The sequence below is a fragment of the Canis aureus genome, chromosome 8 (assembly GCF_053574225.1).
Source record: "Canis aureus isolate CA01 chromosome 8, VMU_Caureus_v.1.0, whole genome shotgun sequence".
NCBI classification, from domain to species: Eukaryota; Metazoa; Chordata; class Mammalia; order Carnivora; family Canidae; genus Canis; species Canis aureus.
Window position 1 is genome coordinate 9500157 of NC_135618.1, and position 15606 is coordinate 9515762.

General features: G+C 41.5%; 1 protein-coding gene across 1 annotated transcript in view; it reads right to left on the reverse strand.

Annotated features, from left to right (window-relative positions):
• ADGRL4 (adhesion G protein-coupled receptor L4) overlaps positions 1 to 13918 on the reverse strand; it is a 109929-nt gene extending 96011 nt beyond the window's left edge. Inside the window, exons 1-2 of the mRNA XM_077905156.1 lie at positions 13829 to 13918; positions 10803 to 10952 (exon numbers count right to left, since the gene is read on the reverse strand). Of these exons, the coding sequence (XP_077761282.1) occupies positions 10803 to 10952; positions 13829 to 13850 (172 nt within the window). The 5' untranslated portion in view covers positions 13851 to 13918. The remainder of the gene's footprint in view (positions 1 to 10802; positions 10953 to 13828) is intronic.
• Positions 13919 to 15606: the final 1688 nt, after the last annotated feature.

The window sequence follows — 15606 nt, forward strand, 5'->3', positions numbered from 1 at the left end:
GGATATGCACACCATCTTACTCAAAGGGGGTACACTCAATCGTGTAAGACAGAAACTAAACCTCTCCAAAAGGAGAGCAAATATAGAAATCAAGATTTGATAGCCTTGTTTGTTTTTAATGGTTCAAATGACTCTAATACAGTACTGATCTTGCTGATTACATTATATTTAATAGCTAACTCTTCAGCACTGCCATAAAGGAGGGCTCACTGAAGATTTGTCCAGAATTTCTTCCAATGGTGGAAGCCATTAGAGAAAACAAAAAAAATAAGTGTCATCTATGTGCCAGTCTCTATTCATTCGTAGCACCTGCCTAGAGAAGAACTTTGAGGTCCCATTCTGGCTCAGGAGGAAAGAGTATCAGGATGTGATGAGCATGAGTTGGAAGAAGGAAGGGAGCAGAAGGAGTAGATGAAAGCATTGCTTGCATTGGTCATGCCAGTTCCAGAGATCAGAATTTTAAAAAGCAGAGTCATGCAATGAAAAGTATACGGAGTATAGAGGCGAGAGAGTAAAATCTATACCTCTTTCACTTTGAGGTTTCAAATAAAGCTCCAAATCCAGGCTAGTTACCCTAAAATTGACTGAAGTGAAAATTAACTACAGTTCAAATACATGCCTCCCAATAATAGAATCAAATAGATTTAAAACTGGAAGAGGATAGTGTCCTAGTGAAATCTGCTCATTTCACAGAGAAACAGGCTCAGACGCACTGTGTGACTTATCATGAGAATTCCAGTCGAACAGGACTAGAATATTTATAACAAGTTTGGAGACCTTAGAACAGCAATATTTATGTCAGAGAATCTAGTAACTAGGGCATGACATACTAGGAAGACTCCAATTTATAGGGCTTGGTCTTACCTACTGGAATATAAGGGCATAAGGGATGGATCTACTAATGGGAACTTGAAAATAAAGACTTTGGTTTATTACTATTTTTTTTAGACTTTGGTTTAAAAATTACTTTATTTTTAAGATAATGATTAATACCACAGGATTTCTGAAATACACTCCCCTTCCCTTCCTTAGTCTCAGAAAGGAATTAAATGAAGCAGAGGTTAAATGAAAGTGGATAAGTGCAAAAATAAGGCTCAAAGTTTTGCTAAAAATGTTTCCTATAGTGGGCATCTATGTTTTTAGGCATCTCGCACTCTCCTGATGGCAACAGCCACCCCAATGTCCTTTCTCGCATTCCGTCCCTATGATTTGCACAGGTTTTCACCCTGGGCTCCAGGAACTGAGCAGCCTGCTGATAAGTCAGTCAGTATATTCCATTATTATTTAAGGGCATAAAGCTAATAAACAACTTGAATGTATAAATAAAAGTGACAGGTTATGAAGTAAACTATACTCCTCTTTTATAGCAGTGTTATCAATCAATAGGCATTCCTCAAGCATAAGCTGAGAAGTGAAGGCACAAACATATTTAGTAGAAGATAGGAGGGAATTAGAAAGCTCTTTTAATTGAAGATTCATGTCTTCCTTGAGCTCTGTGAAATTGTCAGATCTTTTATTATTTCCTCTGCTAAATCTTGTCTGATCCTTTCTTCAATAAGACTTCTATTAAATGGATATCAGGTTCGCAGCATGTCTGGTCCTGTTTCCTAGTTTTGTTCTCATATTTTTCATCTGAGCTTTTTAGTTCTGCAATACATTGGATATTACTTCTCAGCCCTTCTGCTATATATTATCAACTCGATTTGGGAATAATATTGATCAAATGATAAATAACATTTTATTGGAGGAGAAAAATACATTAGGTGTGTCTGGCAGGAATCATCAAAAAGTATTAGCCGGTGAATTCAGGAAATCACTTGGGAAAACAGACAACATGGGGAGACTGTATATGGGCTGCATATTAATGACATTATGATGTGAAAACCACAGATAAATCACACAATTAGGATCGGAAGTCACACGGGCTACCCTGTTTCACTTTTGAGATAAAGCATGGAAAGAATTTGGGAGAGGTCTTGGCACTGATGAAGGAAAAGATCACACAAGGGGGAAATTGTGTTATAAAAAAGGGTGATTGTGCTGAGCTGATCAGCTCAGAATATCTTGACTTATGGAGTCCTGACGTATCTTGCACTGATGGGTTAATACATTTTATATTTGTAGCTTTTCCTGTTCTATGTGTGATCATCCTGGTAGGAGAGGAAACCCAGGAATGAAGACTTTAGTCTCAATCTTCTGGTGATTTGTAAGCATTGGTTTGCATTACTGCCAACCTTACCGGCTTATTGTCTTGGTGCCCCTTGCTGCAAAATGAGAAGCACAGGAGGAGGAAAAGGGTACGAGGAATTGAGCAGCAAAAAGGTTTTAAGATATATGGAAGAAGAAAGTATTTTGTGGTATGATAGTTCCTTCATACACAGAAGCCTATTTTAGTTGTTTTGTTTGTTGGATGCAAATCTTTCCAGAATCACTTGGAAGATTTAAGCTAGACTTTTCTCTTCAACCACTTTTTTCTTCCTAAAAGTATCCTTTTCCAGGCCAATTGTTCTATTTATTCATCTTTGTGTTCATATTTTTGGCTTTTCTCCAATGACTGCTTATCCTTACGTGACCTTCATGTTTTTAATTAAAGAACAATGTTGATTATCACAGGTAGCTTGGCTCAAGTTCTGTCTGCCGGCCATTCCGACCCCTTTAGTGCAAGAGAGTTCAGAATTCCCCATAGGGGGGTGGGGGGATGAGGGGGAGAGAACAATTTCCAAACATTCTTCCAGGTAGCATAGATTGGGAAGTAAGACATCAATTTTTACTCTCATGCATTCCTTCCAGGCAGATGCCCACGTTTCCTTTGAGAGTATTTTTTCCTTGGCTTTACTTGGGATTAAACACCAATGGGAAATAAGAAGCCAAATCAGCTCAACCTCTGGAAAATAATGTCTAAACCAGTCACCGAGATTGCCACTCCCTTTCCAGGAAGAGGATAGGATTATCACCACAAGGAAATGGAGCCATTTTCATGGAAGCCTTCTCTGTGTACACTGGACTGCCTGCTTCGTGCCCCTGGATTCTGCTTGGAGAAGTTCACTCTTAATTTATAGACTTCTCATGCCCAACTTCCTGGCCTCCATTTCACTGGTTTTATTATCAGTCCACTGGGCTTTAAGGAGGTGGAGGTACATGAGTTCAACAATTGTATCTGATCTATGAGTTTCATCAAGATAATGAAACTTAAAAATTGTTTTCACTTCCTGCATTTATTCCTACTGTATTTTAAATGGTAAATACACACCTCAAGCTTTTTGTCTTTTTTATCAATTGTTTTGAGAGGGTAGTGGGGAAAAAAAGCAGATTCGAGGTAGGGAGCTAGAACGAAAACAATTCATTTTTGTCTCAGCGAGGTTCAGTTTCCTTGTTTGCAGACTTACTTCACAGAGAAGTTTGAGACCTGCAAAAAGCGATAGTTGGAATGTGTTTTCATGGGAAAATGATTTAATCTACAAATTGAGGATAATACTAGCCCTTATTTCAGAGAGCTGTTATGAGGATTAAATTCATAAATTTATAAAAATCATGTAAAGTGTGTAGCTTACAGAAAGCACTAAAGTCAACATCAACATTATGAGTCTTTTTGGTAAATAAGCTATAAATATGAAAGTTATTTAAATTAGGAAAAAGAGAAATAATAGAAAAATGGATAATGAGAAGACTGGATCATTTTGCTTCAGAAATAAGCAGGGGTTGGCTGTGAAGTATGTTGATGTCCTATAAAACTGGAGCTATCCCAGGACAAAGGAAATATCATCAATTTTGCCACATAGTTTCCAAACTTAAAATATTGATGAAAGATCGGAGCTAGAGTAAACAAAGCAGAAAATTGGGACTTGGTGATTTACTTTGTGGTATTGAAGGTGCTAAGTCTATCATCCCTTTGCTCTTATTTCTACCAGTATTTTTCTTGAAAAGTGAGAGAGGATTAAAATGTATGAAAATTCTACATTTAGAGCAAAATTTCCATTTAATTTTAATTTCCTAGCATCTCCTAAAGATATGGCTAACAGAAAGTATAAGATGGCACAGCTGCCATGTTCACTTTGCATGCAAAATGGAAACTAATTCTAGAAAAACAATACCCATTTTTTATTAATGCCTTATCATCAGCACACATTATATGGTGTGTGTATATATATATATATATATATACACAGACACACACAACATATTTATACACACACACGTACACACACACACATTATGAACTGATCTTTAACCTGAGGTAAAAAACAAAAATGATAGTCTTCACTTTGAAAAAAAAAATCAGCACTGTAATATAATGTCAAATCAGATGGCAAATCTTATTTAGAATTGATTTAATACAGAATTTTGAACAATTCTTTTTGATTGTTGAAATTAGAACTCAGAGGCAATGTATTTATTTTAATTCCCTATGCTGATTCTAAATATGCAATGAATCCACCTAGATAATGCCGATCTAAAAATGCTTAAAAATAAATGAGACTTTCACAGGAAGAAAACTTTTTATGATATTTCATTACACATTACTTGGGAAAACCCAAAATCTATGTTCATATTGAATGGTCCTTTAAGATTTCAGACTATTTCTTACTTTATTATCTCATTAATTCTAATTATCCTGTGCGATAAATATGAGACAGGTGGATTTTAAAAAGTGATTTCTGAAACAGTCTGCAAAAAATGACATTGTCAAGTCAGATCAGGTAAATGTTTACTTATAAGACTGTGCAGTTGATTCGGGCACCTGGGTGGCTCAGTCGATTGAAATTGGGCTCTTGGTTTCTGCTCTGGTCCTGATCTCAGGATTGGGAGGTCAAGCCCCGCATCTGGCTCTGCACTGAGTGGGGAGTCTGCTTGAGCTTCTCTCTCTCCCTCTGCCCACCACACCAACCCCTGCTTGCATGCCTGCTTTGCTTTCTCTCTCTATGTGAATAAATAAAATCTTAAAAACAACAACCACAACAAAACAACTGTGTAGCTCATCAGCAAAACTCAAATGACGTAAGTAGCAGGTGGGACCAGCACTTTCCTTTTTATTTGTACCATCCTTCATTTCCCTTCCACACCCTCTTTCTCTTTCTTATTGCAATCCTCAGAAGGAGGTGGCTCCTCCTTTTCAGGTAATTTTTAAGTAATATTTAAAGAATATTTGAACAACTGCAGGTGCTAGTTGGAAGAAAGGTACATAACATTACAGATTCATTCTTCCTTCAGATGTGATACACTAAAAAATTTCTTGAGGAATTTTTTTTTTTTTTTTTTTTTGTAAAACAAATGCATTCTTACACACTCCAAATCATCTTTTTAGGTAAATGAATACTGATACAAACTTGAAAAAGGATAAACTCTGAAGTGCTTCTAGATAGTCAAGTAGCAGATTTGTTTTAAACTGAGGTACATATTTCCTTGGGATTTCTTGTACTGAATGGAAAATGTAACCAATCTAAGAAGTGACAGTCTAAATTAACCCAAGGCTTACATTCCAGGATGCATGATTTCCATGAACTTCCTCTAAAATAAAATACCTTTGCCAATTCCAGAAATCGTTTTCCTTGTACTAGAAGTGTGACCTCTTGTGTCTGTTGACAAGAGGGGTTACACAATAGAGAGAACAAACTCTACCACAATAATTATGTGGGATTTCCTCAAAAATATGCATTCCATAAGATGACAAATTCCTTTAACATATAGGAAGAGATAAATAAAAGAAGAAACCATTATAAAAAACTTATAAAAACTTCCTTTAAGCTAATATTCTATTTTTATTTTTTATTTTTTTAAAGATTTTATTTATATTCTTGACAGAGAGAGAAAGAGCACAAGCAGGGGAGCAGCAGAGGGAGAGGGAGAAGCAGGAGGGAGCCCTAAGGGGGACTTGATCCCAGGACCCTGAGACCATGACCTGAGCCAAAGGCAGACACTCAACAGCCTAACTGACTAAGAAACCCAGATGCCCTAATATTCTATTTTTAAAAGGAGAAGGAAGAAAGGACTTGAATCATTTAAGTGTTGCTGGTCACATTTCTATTACAGAAATTACTAATGGTCATTTTGTTAAAATTTTAAAACTGCAGTTGCTTTTTGTAGGACATAGTTTAGATAGTACATCCGACTGTGTTAACTGATGACACATGACACACACGCACATGTTTTGTGTGCTTTGCATCTGTTCTGATGACGTTCGGTTTGCCCATTTTCACGAGCGTCCTCTATTACTAAACACAAACTGCTGTGGAAAGAATCACATGTCCTCAGTGCTTATCCTGCAGCCTGGACAGAACCATGAGAGCAGGATTGTTTTAATTAGTATTTCTTCCATATTCTGAACCCATAGACCATTTCTTCTTGGTACCTCTTAGATAGCTACCGGGTCACTGTTCCCTCTACATTTACCAGTGTCACAATGCTCTCTAGTTTATTACAATATCCTTCCAGTTGAATTTTACAAGCATATATATGGTTATTAGATAATGATGAAAAACTGTTTTTTAAGCATAGAGTATGTCTCCCTGAGTGCAGGCACTGAGATTTCATTATTTCTTATAAAGAGCTTGTGATGTTGCTCGTATTAGGCATGTCCCAAACTATGAAAGATTTGTATGCATGCGTACAAGCTGTCAGTTACAGCCTTCCTGACCTTTCCTATCCTCGCCTGGGTCAACTGCTTTCCTCCTCCCCACTTGAACTCCACCCAACTTCCCAAAACACAGCACCACTTAATAAGTTTGTATGAGAGTAGAGTAGAGAGTCTATCTTCCCCCCTACATACCCACACCCGCATCCTACCGCACCCTCCCCCTAGTTCTCGCTTCTCACCACTTCCAGCTCAGATTACTTCAGCTCAGGCAATGTTATGTTTCGTGTGTATAGAAAGATTCTTTCAACTCTTCCAACCTTCCTTCCCTTTATAAAACTTTCCTAATTACCCAGGGGAGATGGGATGTCTCACTTTTCAGATTTATAACTGTCCCCCAGAGAGTAACACCAACACCGTGCTGAGAAGCATAAGATAGAGCAACAATAATATATGCTTGGAAGACTAAAATAACTTCAATTTGGGGAAAATCTTGTCAACAATTTCAAAAGCCTTTAAACGTACCCCTAAATTTCTACACAAATACTTCTCCGTCTTGTGTCTTAAAATAGCCTTGTATAACTGTGTAAATAAATTCCTCTTAACACCTCAGTAAAGTTGTTGAAAATAATAACTACATTCCTGTGAAAATGATACTGTTTTACCAATTTGGTTTAAAAGCCTATAATACACTAATTACGTCAGGTGGCATTTTTGGTAATCTAGAGAAGGTTGAGATCCCTAGGGTTTGAATCCTAGCTTTGTCACAATAGTCTTGGGACACTGGGAAACTCAAGCTTTCAGAGTCCTGCTTCTCTCACATCAAAAAGCTATGATGTGGAGCTCAATAGAACTAGTGATAACCAGTCTAAATGGTGTTTGTAAATAAAAGACAGTATCTGTACTTTTTATCCCAAAAGCTTAAGAAAATTAAAATATATTGGGTAGAAGTGACATAAACTATAATGAATTGTACAAAGTACTACTGTTTGTATAAGTTAGATTGACCCTTGTTAAATTATTCTTATGCTACCTCGTGGGGTCATCTTCTCATATGTCCAATTTGTCATGTAAGTCAGCTATGTGATACTTGCCAATGGCTCTTCTTTGTTAAGAGAATAAAGTCTGTATCTTGACATCCCAACTCAATTCCTACTGTCCCCTCAGCCAATATACCCTGTGAAATATATCCAGCATGCAATACCTGGGGCTCCTTCAAACACACTGCACACCTTAAACTCCTAGGCCTTGTTACTATTGATTCCTTTTGCCTGACTTTGTTTCTTTGTCGATCTTAATCAATCCTTTTTATTCTTCAGTTCTCAGCCTAAATATCACCCCCACTTGGAAAGGTCCCCCTTCAGTTGGTTACACATGTCAAATTTACCTGTATTTATACATTTTATGCAATTGCATCAAGCCTTTCATGTAGTTCTGTAACTGTCCCCAGATGTCCTGGAAAACACGGCTGATTTCTTATTTATTATTTTAATCCAAAGACATAGTAGTATCTGCTAGGCAGAGGACTTATGGTCAAGCATAGTGAGGAAGAGTACAGGCTCTGGAGACAGACTTAGGCTCAAACCTTAGCTCTACCACTTACCTGTTGCATCACTTGTGATATTCACTTTGCCTTTCTAAGACTCTTATTTTTTTATACATAAAGTGAGAATAATAATAGATGAAGGAGCTGTGCTAATTAATATCTTAGACTTAGTGCATGGTGGATATTAGCTACCTTGATGTGATGGTCATGATGATGATGATGATGATGATGATGAAAATAATAAATATTTGTTCAATAAAAAGATAATTAAATGAAATAAAGTCACTATTACTAAAACTTGTTTCTCTGGGACCAGGTTATTGAAATTCTAAATGACTTGTTCAAAACTAGCTCTTGGAACAGAGTACATTTAGTGAGGTCTGGTTATTACTATAGCATTTACTTGGCAGGTCTCTGAGGGAGCCAAATTTGATGGAGGTGGGGAAGATGATGGTAATGATACCAAAAAGAAACTAACTTTTATTTCTCAAGAAGTAGGCATCCTGGGGATCTCTGGGTGGCTCAGCAGTTTAGCGTCTGCCTTTGGTCCAGGGCTTGATCCTAGAGTCCTGGGATCGAGTCCCACATCAGGCTCCCTGCATGGATCCTGCTTCTCCCTCTGCCTGTGTCTCTGCCTCTCTCTCTCTCTCTCTCTCTCTCTCTCTCTCTGTGTCTCTCATTGATAAATAAAATCTTAAAAAAAAAAAAAAAGAAGTAGGCATCCTGGGTAACAAAAGTGCAGTCTGGTTATTATTGACCTAATACCAATTTTAAAGAACGGTACGAAAAGATGAAGAAAGCCAAGACTCTTTACACCAAATGCATAACCTAGACTATTCAGCAGTTGAGAACACAATATTTTAATTCTAAAAAGCATATGAAATATGCTTATGGAAAAAAATGTCAAAAATCTATCAGTGGATTCAGGAAAGGTGACAAAGGTGAGAACCACTGTTTGAACAGTTTTAAAGGGGACATTATAAGAAAAATAAAAAATAAAGGGGACATTATAAACATCATATAGTGTGAATTATAGCATTCTTTAAATAAGGGACTTAAAAAGAACTTGAAAAGAAAAAAAAATGCTGTTACAAATTGTGTTCTGTGTGAGAAGAAATCACAGGCCAAAAGATCTTGAAGTATTTTTTTTTTTTTCAACAGAAAGTATTTTCTGCCCTTCAGCTGACTATTGACTTAGACAGCAGGGGAAACAAAAACAAAACAAAACAAAAAAAAGTGCCCTGGATAATGGGAGATGTGTTTAAAAAAATCATTAAAAAGATGATTATAATCTATTTAGCTGCTGAAGGTCCAAATTGTGAAAAATTATTGATGTTAATGACGGTAATCATGACAGTTGAAAAGTATCTAAATAACAAAAAGGCAACACCATTTTTGAGCATTATGGTACAATTTGTAATGATCAGCGGAAAAGCACACTAATATGTTTGATGCAATATTTTGAAGGTCACTCGACGATCAACTTGCCATAATGCCATTAAATTAAATACACAATAAAAATCTAAGATTATTTATAGAAAGAATTTTGTAGTGCTTGTAGAATAGTATATTACAAATCCCGGCTGTATGTACAAGCAGAAACGCCTGATCTAATGCACCATTAAGCAACTGTAGCTGTGCTCTACATTTTTTAAACATTAAACTAATTATGATGAGGTTTAGTCTTACTATGTACTGCATATTTAATCTTTTTTAAGAGCCTATCAAATTGAATCACGAGATACAACTTGTTTACGCTATAAGCAAACACATGCAATATTAACAATGTACAATATCCTGGCTTAATTAGAAAAAGTCCATGTTATCTTAAATACTTTTAGGAGTATAAAACCACACAGTTCTAATTTGAACTTGTCATTTAATTATATTTTAAAACTAATTTATATGACTTGGAACTATTTTCTTTCTTTTTTTTTTTTCCTTCTTTCTCTCTCTGCTACACAGAATGTTTTTCCATTGACCCAGTTAAAACTGAGATTCTACTAAAAATGAAAGAGAATAAGGACAGAGTGAGGCTTGAGGGAAGAGGAAGAGTGGCAGTGGAAACCACAGATAAGAAATCACGGAGACGTGATTGTCAGATAGCGTTCTGTTTATCAAATCAGTGAGCTAAACTGAACCCTGCCAGGACCTTTTCTACTGTTCTTGCTCTGGACTGTAGCCTCAAGTTCTGTAAATGAGATCTACTTTTTTGGAAAAGAATATATTTTAAAAATCCCCCCCCCCCCAAGGTATCATGCAGGTCTATAGGCAAAACCCTTGAATCTCTTAATACTGTCCTCAGATTTAGGAAGTCGTACTAAAGAAGGTCCCTGAAGGCAACATAGCAGTATAGCCTAGACTTGATGAATTCTCTGTTCTTTTGTTCCAGAAGGTACTGACTCTGCTCTCTGCAGCTCCGTTTTCCAGCTTCAGTTCAAGGACATTCTTTAATAGTTACACAAAAATAAGATATACACAGACTCCTCAAAAATCAGTCATAGAATATAAATGTTCAAGTGGGAAGTTCAAGCTTATTGTTGAGTTAATTAAGCTATTTGTTTTAAATCAAAACCCTGAAATCAGATAGTTTAATGCAAAACAATTTCTGGACAAGGAAAAAGCAATCACATCAGAATTTAATCTTACAAAACAATCCAAAAGAGGAAAACAATAAAGAGTGTTTACCTTCACAAATCGTGACACCATTTCCTGAAAATCCCATGTTACAGTAACAGGCTTCAACTCCATTCCGTACTTCACATTTTGCATTCGGAAGGCAAGGTGTCTTGGTGCAATTTTGAGCGTAGGAACAATTTAGCAAAATGGAAAAGCCCACTACGGAAAACAGAGAAATATATCTTTTCAAAAAAAAAAAAAAAAAAAGGAAAAAGGAAAAAGAAAGAAAAAGTTCCCCTTCCCATTGTTGAGCTAGACTACATAACACAAGAACCCTTCTTTCTTTCTAGATAAATGGATTATGAGAATTTCCCAAGGGAGTATTTAGCTAAATAATAGCACCAGAGCAAGTAGGCAAAAGGATTAGCATTTTCTTCAATCTGTGTTTATCAAATAAATCTCAACAAAGCTATAATGTAGTAAACAACCGCGCTCTAGAAAAACAGCTTTCCTAGATCACTGGCCTCTTCACTCTGAGGTGAGATATATTTAGAGGGAACTGCATGGTTATATGGCAATTTTCCTCCTCTGGGAATGATTCTGCGAAGAAATCAAGATGAATTGATTGGTGGGCTCTTTTCAAATTCAAATCTGTGTAATTTTAAGATGAGGAGCAACATACCATCACATCCAGGAGGACAAAATGCAATCATTACTATTATTTTTTTCTGTATTCCAATGTTCTTTTTAAATCCTGCATTTCCCATCATAAAACGTAAGCTACATTTTCTTTCACTAGGGGAATTCAAGGTAAACTCAGTGTGTTGGTCAAAGACCCATCTTTGGGAAATGAACACCCACACAGATGCGACCAACACAATGAAGCAGAAGGGAGAACCCGACTGAGTTTCAGAGTCATTGGAAACGAAGCTGGACTGTTAGGAAAAGACAAGGAAAAGCATGGGTCGATCCTTTTTTACTGTTGTCCCTGGTCTTGGGTCTTCTCGAGGAAGGACAGCCGGGAATCCTGCAAGTTAATGGTTCGCAAAACACTCATGACACATAAACTGTCCTCATCTGGTCACCAGACATTGCTACCCCTTCCATTGGGGATCCCGGAGTCAAACATGACTGCGTAGACTGTCGAAACCAGAATTAATTCAGCTTCACAGAAGGGATTTATCCTTCTGCACAGCATCATCAAAAAGGTACCCGAAAGGCACCCCGTCTGGGCTGGCCGTCCCCTTAGAATGCCAGGAAACCTCCCGCAAGTGTCACTGGTTTGGGTTTCCCAGATTTCTTGAAGGGAGATCAGAAAACAAACAAACAAACAAACAAACAAACAAACAAAAACAAAGCCCACGTCTGAGATTTTGGGGACTTTGGGGGCTTTGGGGACTCTGGGGACTCCGGGGGCTCTGGGGACTCTGGGGACTCCGGGTACTTTGGGGACTCCTGGGCCTTTCAGGACTCTAGGGACTCTGGGGACATTGGGGACTCTGGGGACTTTGGGGACTCTGGGGATGTTGCAGACTTTGGGGACTCCGGAGACATTGGGGACTCTGAGGATTTTGGGGACTCTGGGGACTCCGGGGACTCTGGGGACTCTAGGACTCTGGGGACTTTGGGGACTCCGGGGACGTTGGGGACTCTGGGGACTTTGGGGACTCCGGGGACTTTGGGACTCTGGGGACTCGGGGGACTTTGGGGACTCTGGGGATTTGGGGGACTTTGGGGACTCTGGGGACGTTGCAGACTTTGGGGACTCTGGGGGCTCCAGGGGCTCTGGGGACTCTGGGGACATTGGGGACTCTGGGGACATTGGGGACTCTGGGGACATTGGGGACTCTGAGGACTCTGGGGACTCTGGGGACATTGGGGACTCTGGGGACATTGGGGACTCTGAGGACTTTGGGGACTCTGGGGATTCCGGGGACTCCGGGACTCTGGGGATGTTGGGGACTCCGGGGACTCTGGGGACTCTGGGGATGTTGGGGACTGCGGGGACTCTGGGGACTCTGGGGACTCTGGGGACGTTGCAGACTTTGGGGACTCTGGGGGCTCCAGGGGCTCTGGGGACTCCGGGGACTCTGGGGACTCTGGGGACTCTGGGGACATTGGGGACTCTGAGGACTTTGGGGACTCTGGGGACATTGGGGACTCTGAGGACTCTGGGGACTCTGGGGACTCCAGGGACTTTGGGGACTCTGGGGATTCCGGGGACTCCGGGACTCTGGGGATGTTGGGGACTCGGGGGACTTTGGGGACTCTGGGGATTTGGGGGACTTTGGGGACTCTGGGGACTCTGGGGACTCTGGGGACTCCGGATACTTTGGGGACTCCGGGGACTCCGGGGACTCTGGGGACTCTGGGGATATTGGGGACTCTGAGGACTTTGGGGACTCTGGGGACATTGGGGACTCTGAGGACTCTGGGGACTCTGGGGACTCCAGGGACTTTGGGGACTCTGGGGATTCCGGGGACTCCGGGACTCTGGGGATGTTGGGGACTCGGGGGACTTTGGGGACTCTGGGGACTCTGGGGACGTTGCAGACTTTGGGGACTCTGGGGGCTCCGGGGGCTCTGGGGACTCTGAGGGCTTTGGGGACTCTGGGGACATTGGGGACCCTGAGGACTCTGGGGACATTGGGGACTCTGAGGACTCTGGAGATTCCGGGGACTCCGGGACTCTGGGGACTCTGGGGATGTTGGGGACTCCGGGGACCTCGGGGACTCTGGGGACTCTGGGGACGTTGCAGACTTTGGGGACTCTGGGGGCTTCAGGAGCTCTGGGGACTCCGGGGACTCTGGGGACTCCGGGACTCTGGGGACTCCGGGGACTCCGGGGACTCTGGGACTCTGGGAACTCTGGGGACTCCGGGACTCTGGGGACTCCGGGACTCTGGGGACTCCGGATACTTTGGGGACTCCGGGACTCCGGGACTCCGGGACTCCAGTCCCTGGCCCTGAATGCCGAGCTGCAGCGCCGCAGTCCCGGGAGCACCAGGTCCTGGAGCCCACCTGGAGCCCACCTGGAGCCCACCTGCCCCCCGCCCCCGCCCCCGCCCCGAAGAGCGCGGCCCGCGGGGACTCACCTAGGAGCGGGAGGCGTGTCATTGGCGGGGCCGCGGGGCTGCGGTGGCGCGAGTGCGGCGGCGGCGGCGGCGGCCTGGGCCCGACGGGCAGGCGGCCCGGCCCCGCTCGTCCCGGTGACGCCGCTTCCTCCGGACCCTTCCGGCCTCCGCCGCGGGGCGCGGGCCAGGGCCGTCGGGTCACGCCCGCCCCGGCCGTCGCGGACCCCGGGGGGAGGGAAGCCTCGACCTGGCGGCGGGCGCGCTCCGCAGGCCCCCGGGGCCCCCACACCTGCGCGTCCTGGGGCGTCCTGGGGCGTCCTGGGGCGTCCTGGGGCGTCCTGGGGCCCCGACTCCAGCACTCGGCGCTCCTTTACTTGCCGACGCATTTCAGGGGACCCCGGGGGCCCGAGGCGCTGCGCCCCGGCTCCCAGCAGAGGGCGGGGCCTCACCTTGCGGGACCTCGGGCTTTGGGAGCGCACCTGGGTGTGGGGGGGGCGGGGTGCGGGCCGGTCTGTGCTCCACCGGACCGAGTGAGAAACAAAGCTAACAAGAAAGCCAAGTTTCAGAAGAGCACGCCTTTGTCCACACTCATCGAATTGGTGCATTTTATGGCGTGTGAATCAAGTCAGTAAAGTTGACTTAAAGAAGAGGAATGACTGATGTCTGTGCCATCAAGACAAGTTCTTTCCCCTGTAAACAGCTGGGCACACCTTTTTTTTCTGTTTCGTGGGCATCCTGTTTAATTCAGCAAACACCTACTGAGAATCTGCTTTGCAGAGAGGCTGCACTCGAGAAGACCAGCAAGCCATGGCCCTCAGTGGGGCAATGACCGAGAGTCTGGTCCCAAGGACCCAAGTCCCAGTGATAGAACACGGAGCTCAAACCCATCTGTTTTGCCCCAGCCAGTGCTCTCAGCCATGCTATGCTCAGAAGGGTGTCAAAAGTGAAGACTCACCAGTTACCCAGCTATTCCTCTTCAGGGAGTCCTAAAGGGGATTTAAATACCCTAAATGCCATGAAAAATAAGTTTGGGTTTCATTCTGTTGTTAATTCGTTTTCTTTTAAAGATTACTTAAAAAAAAAATCTAGACAGTGATTCAGTGAAAAAACCTCTGGCAGCAGTCTGAATGAAGGATATTAAGGAGACATCAAAGGCAGGGAAGCCAGAATAGTTCAGGAAATAGACTACACATGTTTGAACAAAGGTAGGGGTACTTGGATGAAAAAAAAAAAGGGGGGACAGAGTCCAAGAAAGGATTAAAGACAAATTGATGTCTGATTGACTTGCTCAGGTTGAGAGCTATGTTTGAGACAAGGAGAGTAAAGGTTTTCAAGTTGTATGAGTAGAGGAAGGTTGGGGCCATTCACAAAAAAAAAAAAAAAAAAAAAAAAAAAAAAAATTGGAAAGCTAGGCTTTGAAGAGAATAAAGTAATGGGCTCAGTCTTATAATATAAAATTCGAGGTGTTCCAATGACCTGATTCCATTTATGAAGCTGGTTTTCCCATAGTCATGGCATCTATTCATTGTATGGAGGAGTCATTGAACAGACTCAGCATTCAAAAGGCATAACTATAAAAATAATAAAAATACGTCATTTTCTGAGACAGATTATAAGTTGAAACACAGTATTTACTTTGAAATCATTACCTTAAAATAGTTTACATCATATATCAGCCACACATGCTTATTCTTTAAGCTTAGGATGTTAGAAGATAGGCAATTAAAAAAAATATTTATGTTATTTTTCTTAAAACACTGTTCTAAGATTAACAAAAGTGAGTTAAAATTCAATTAAAA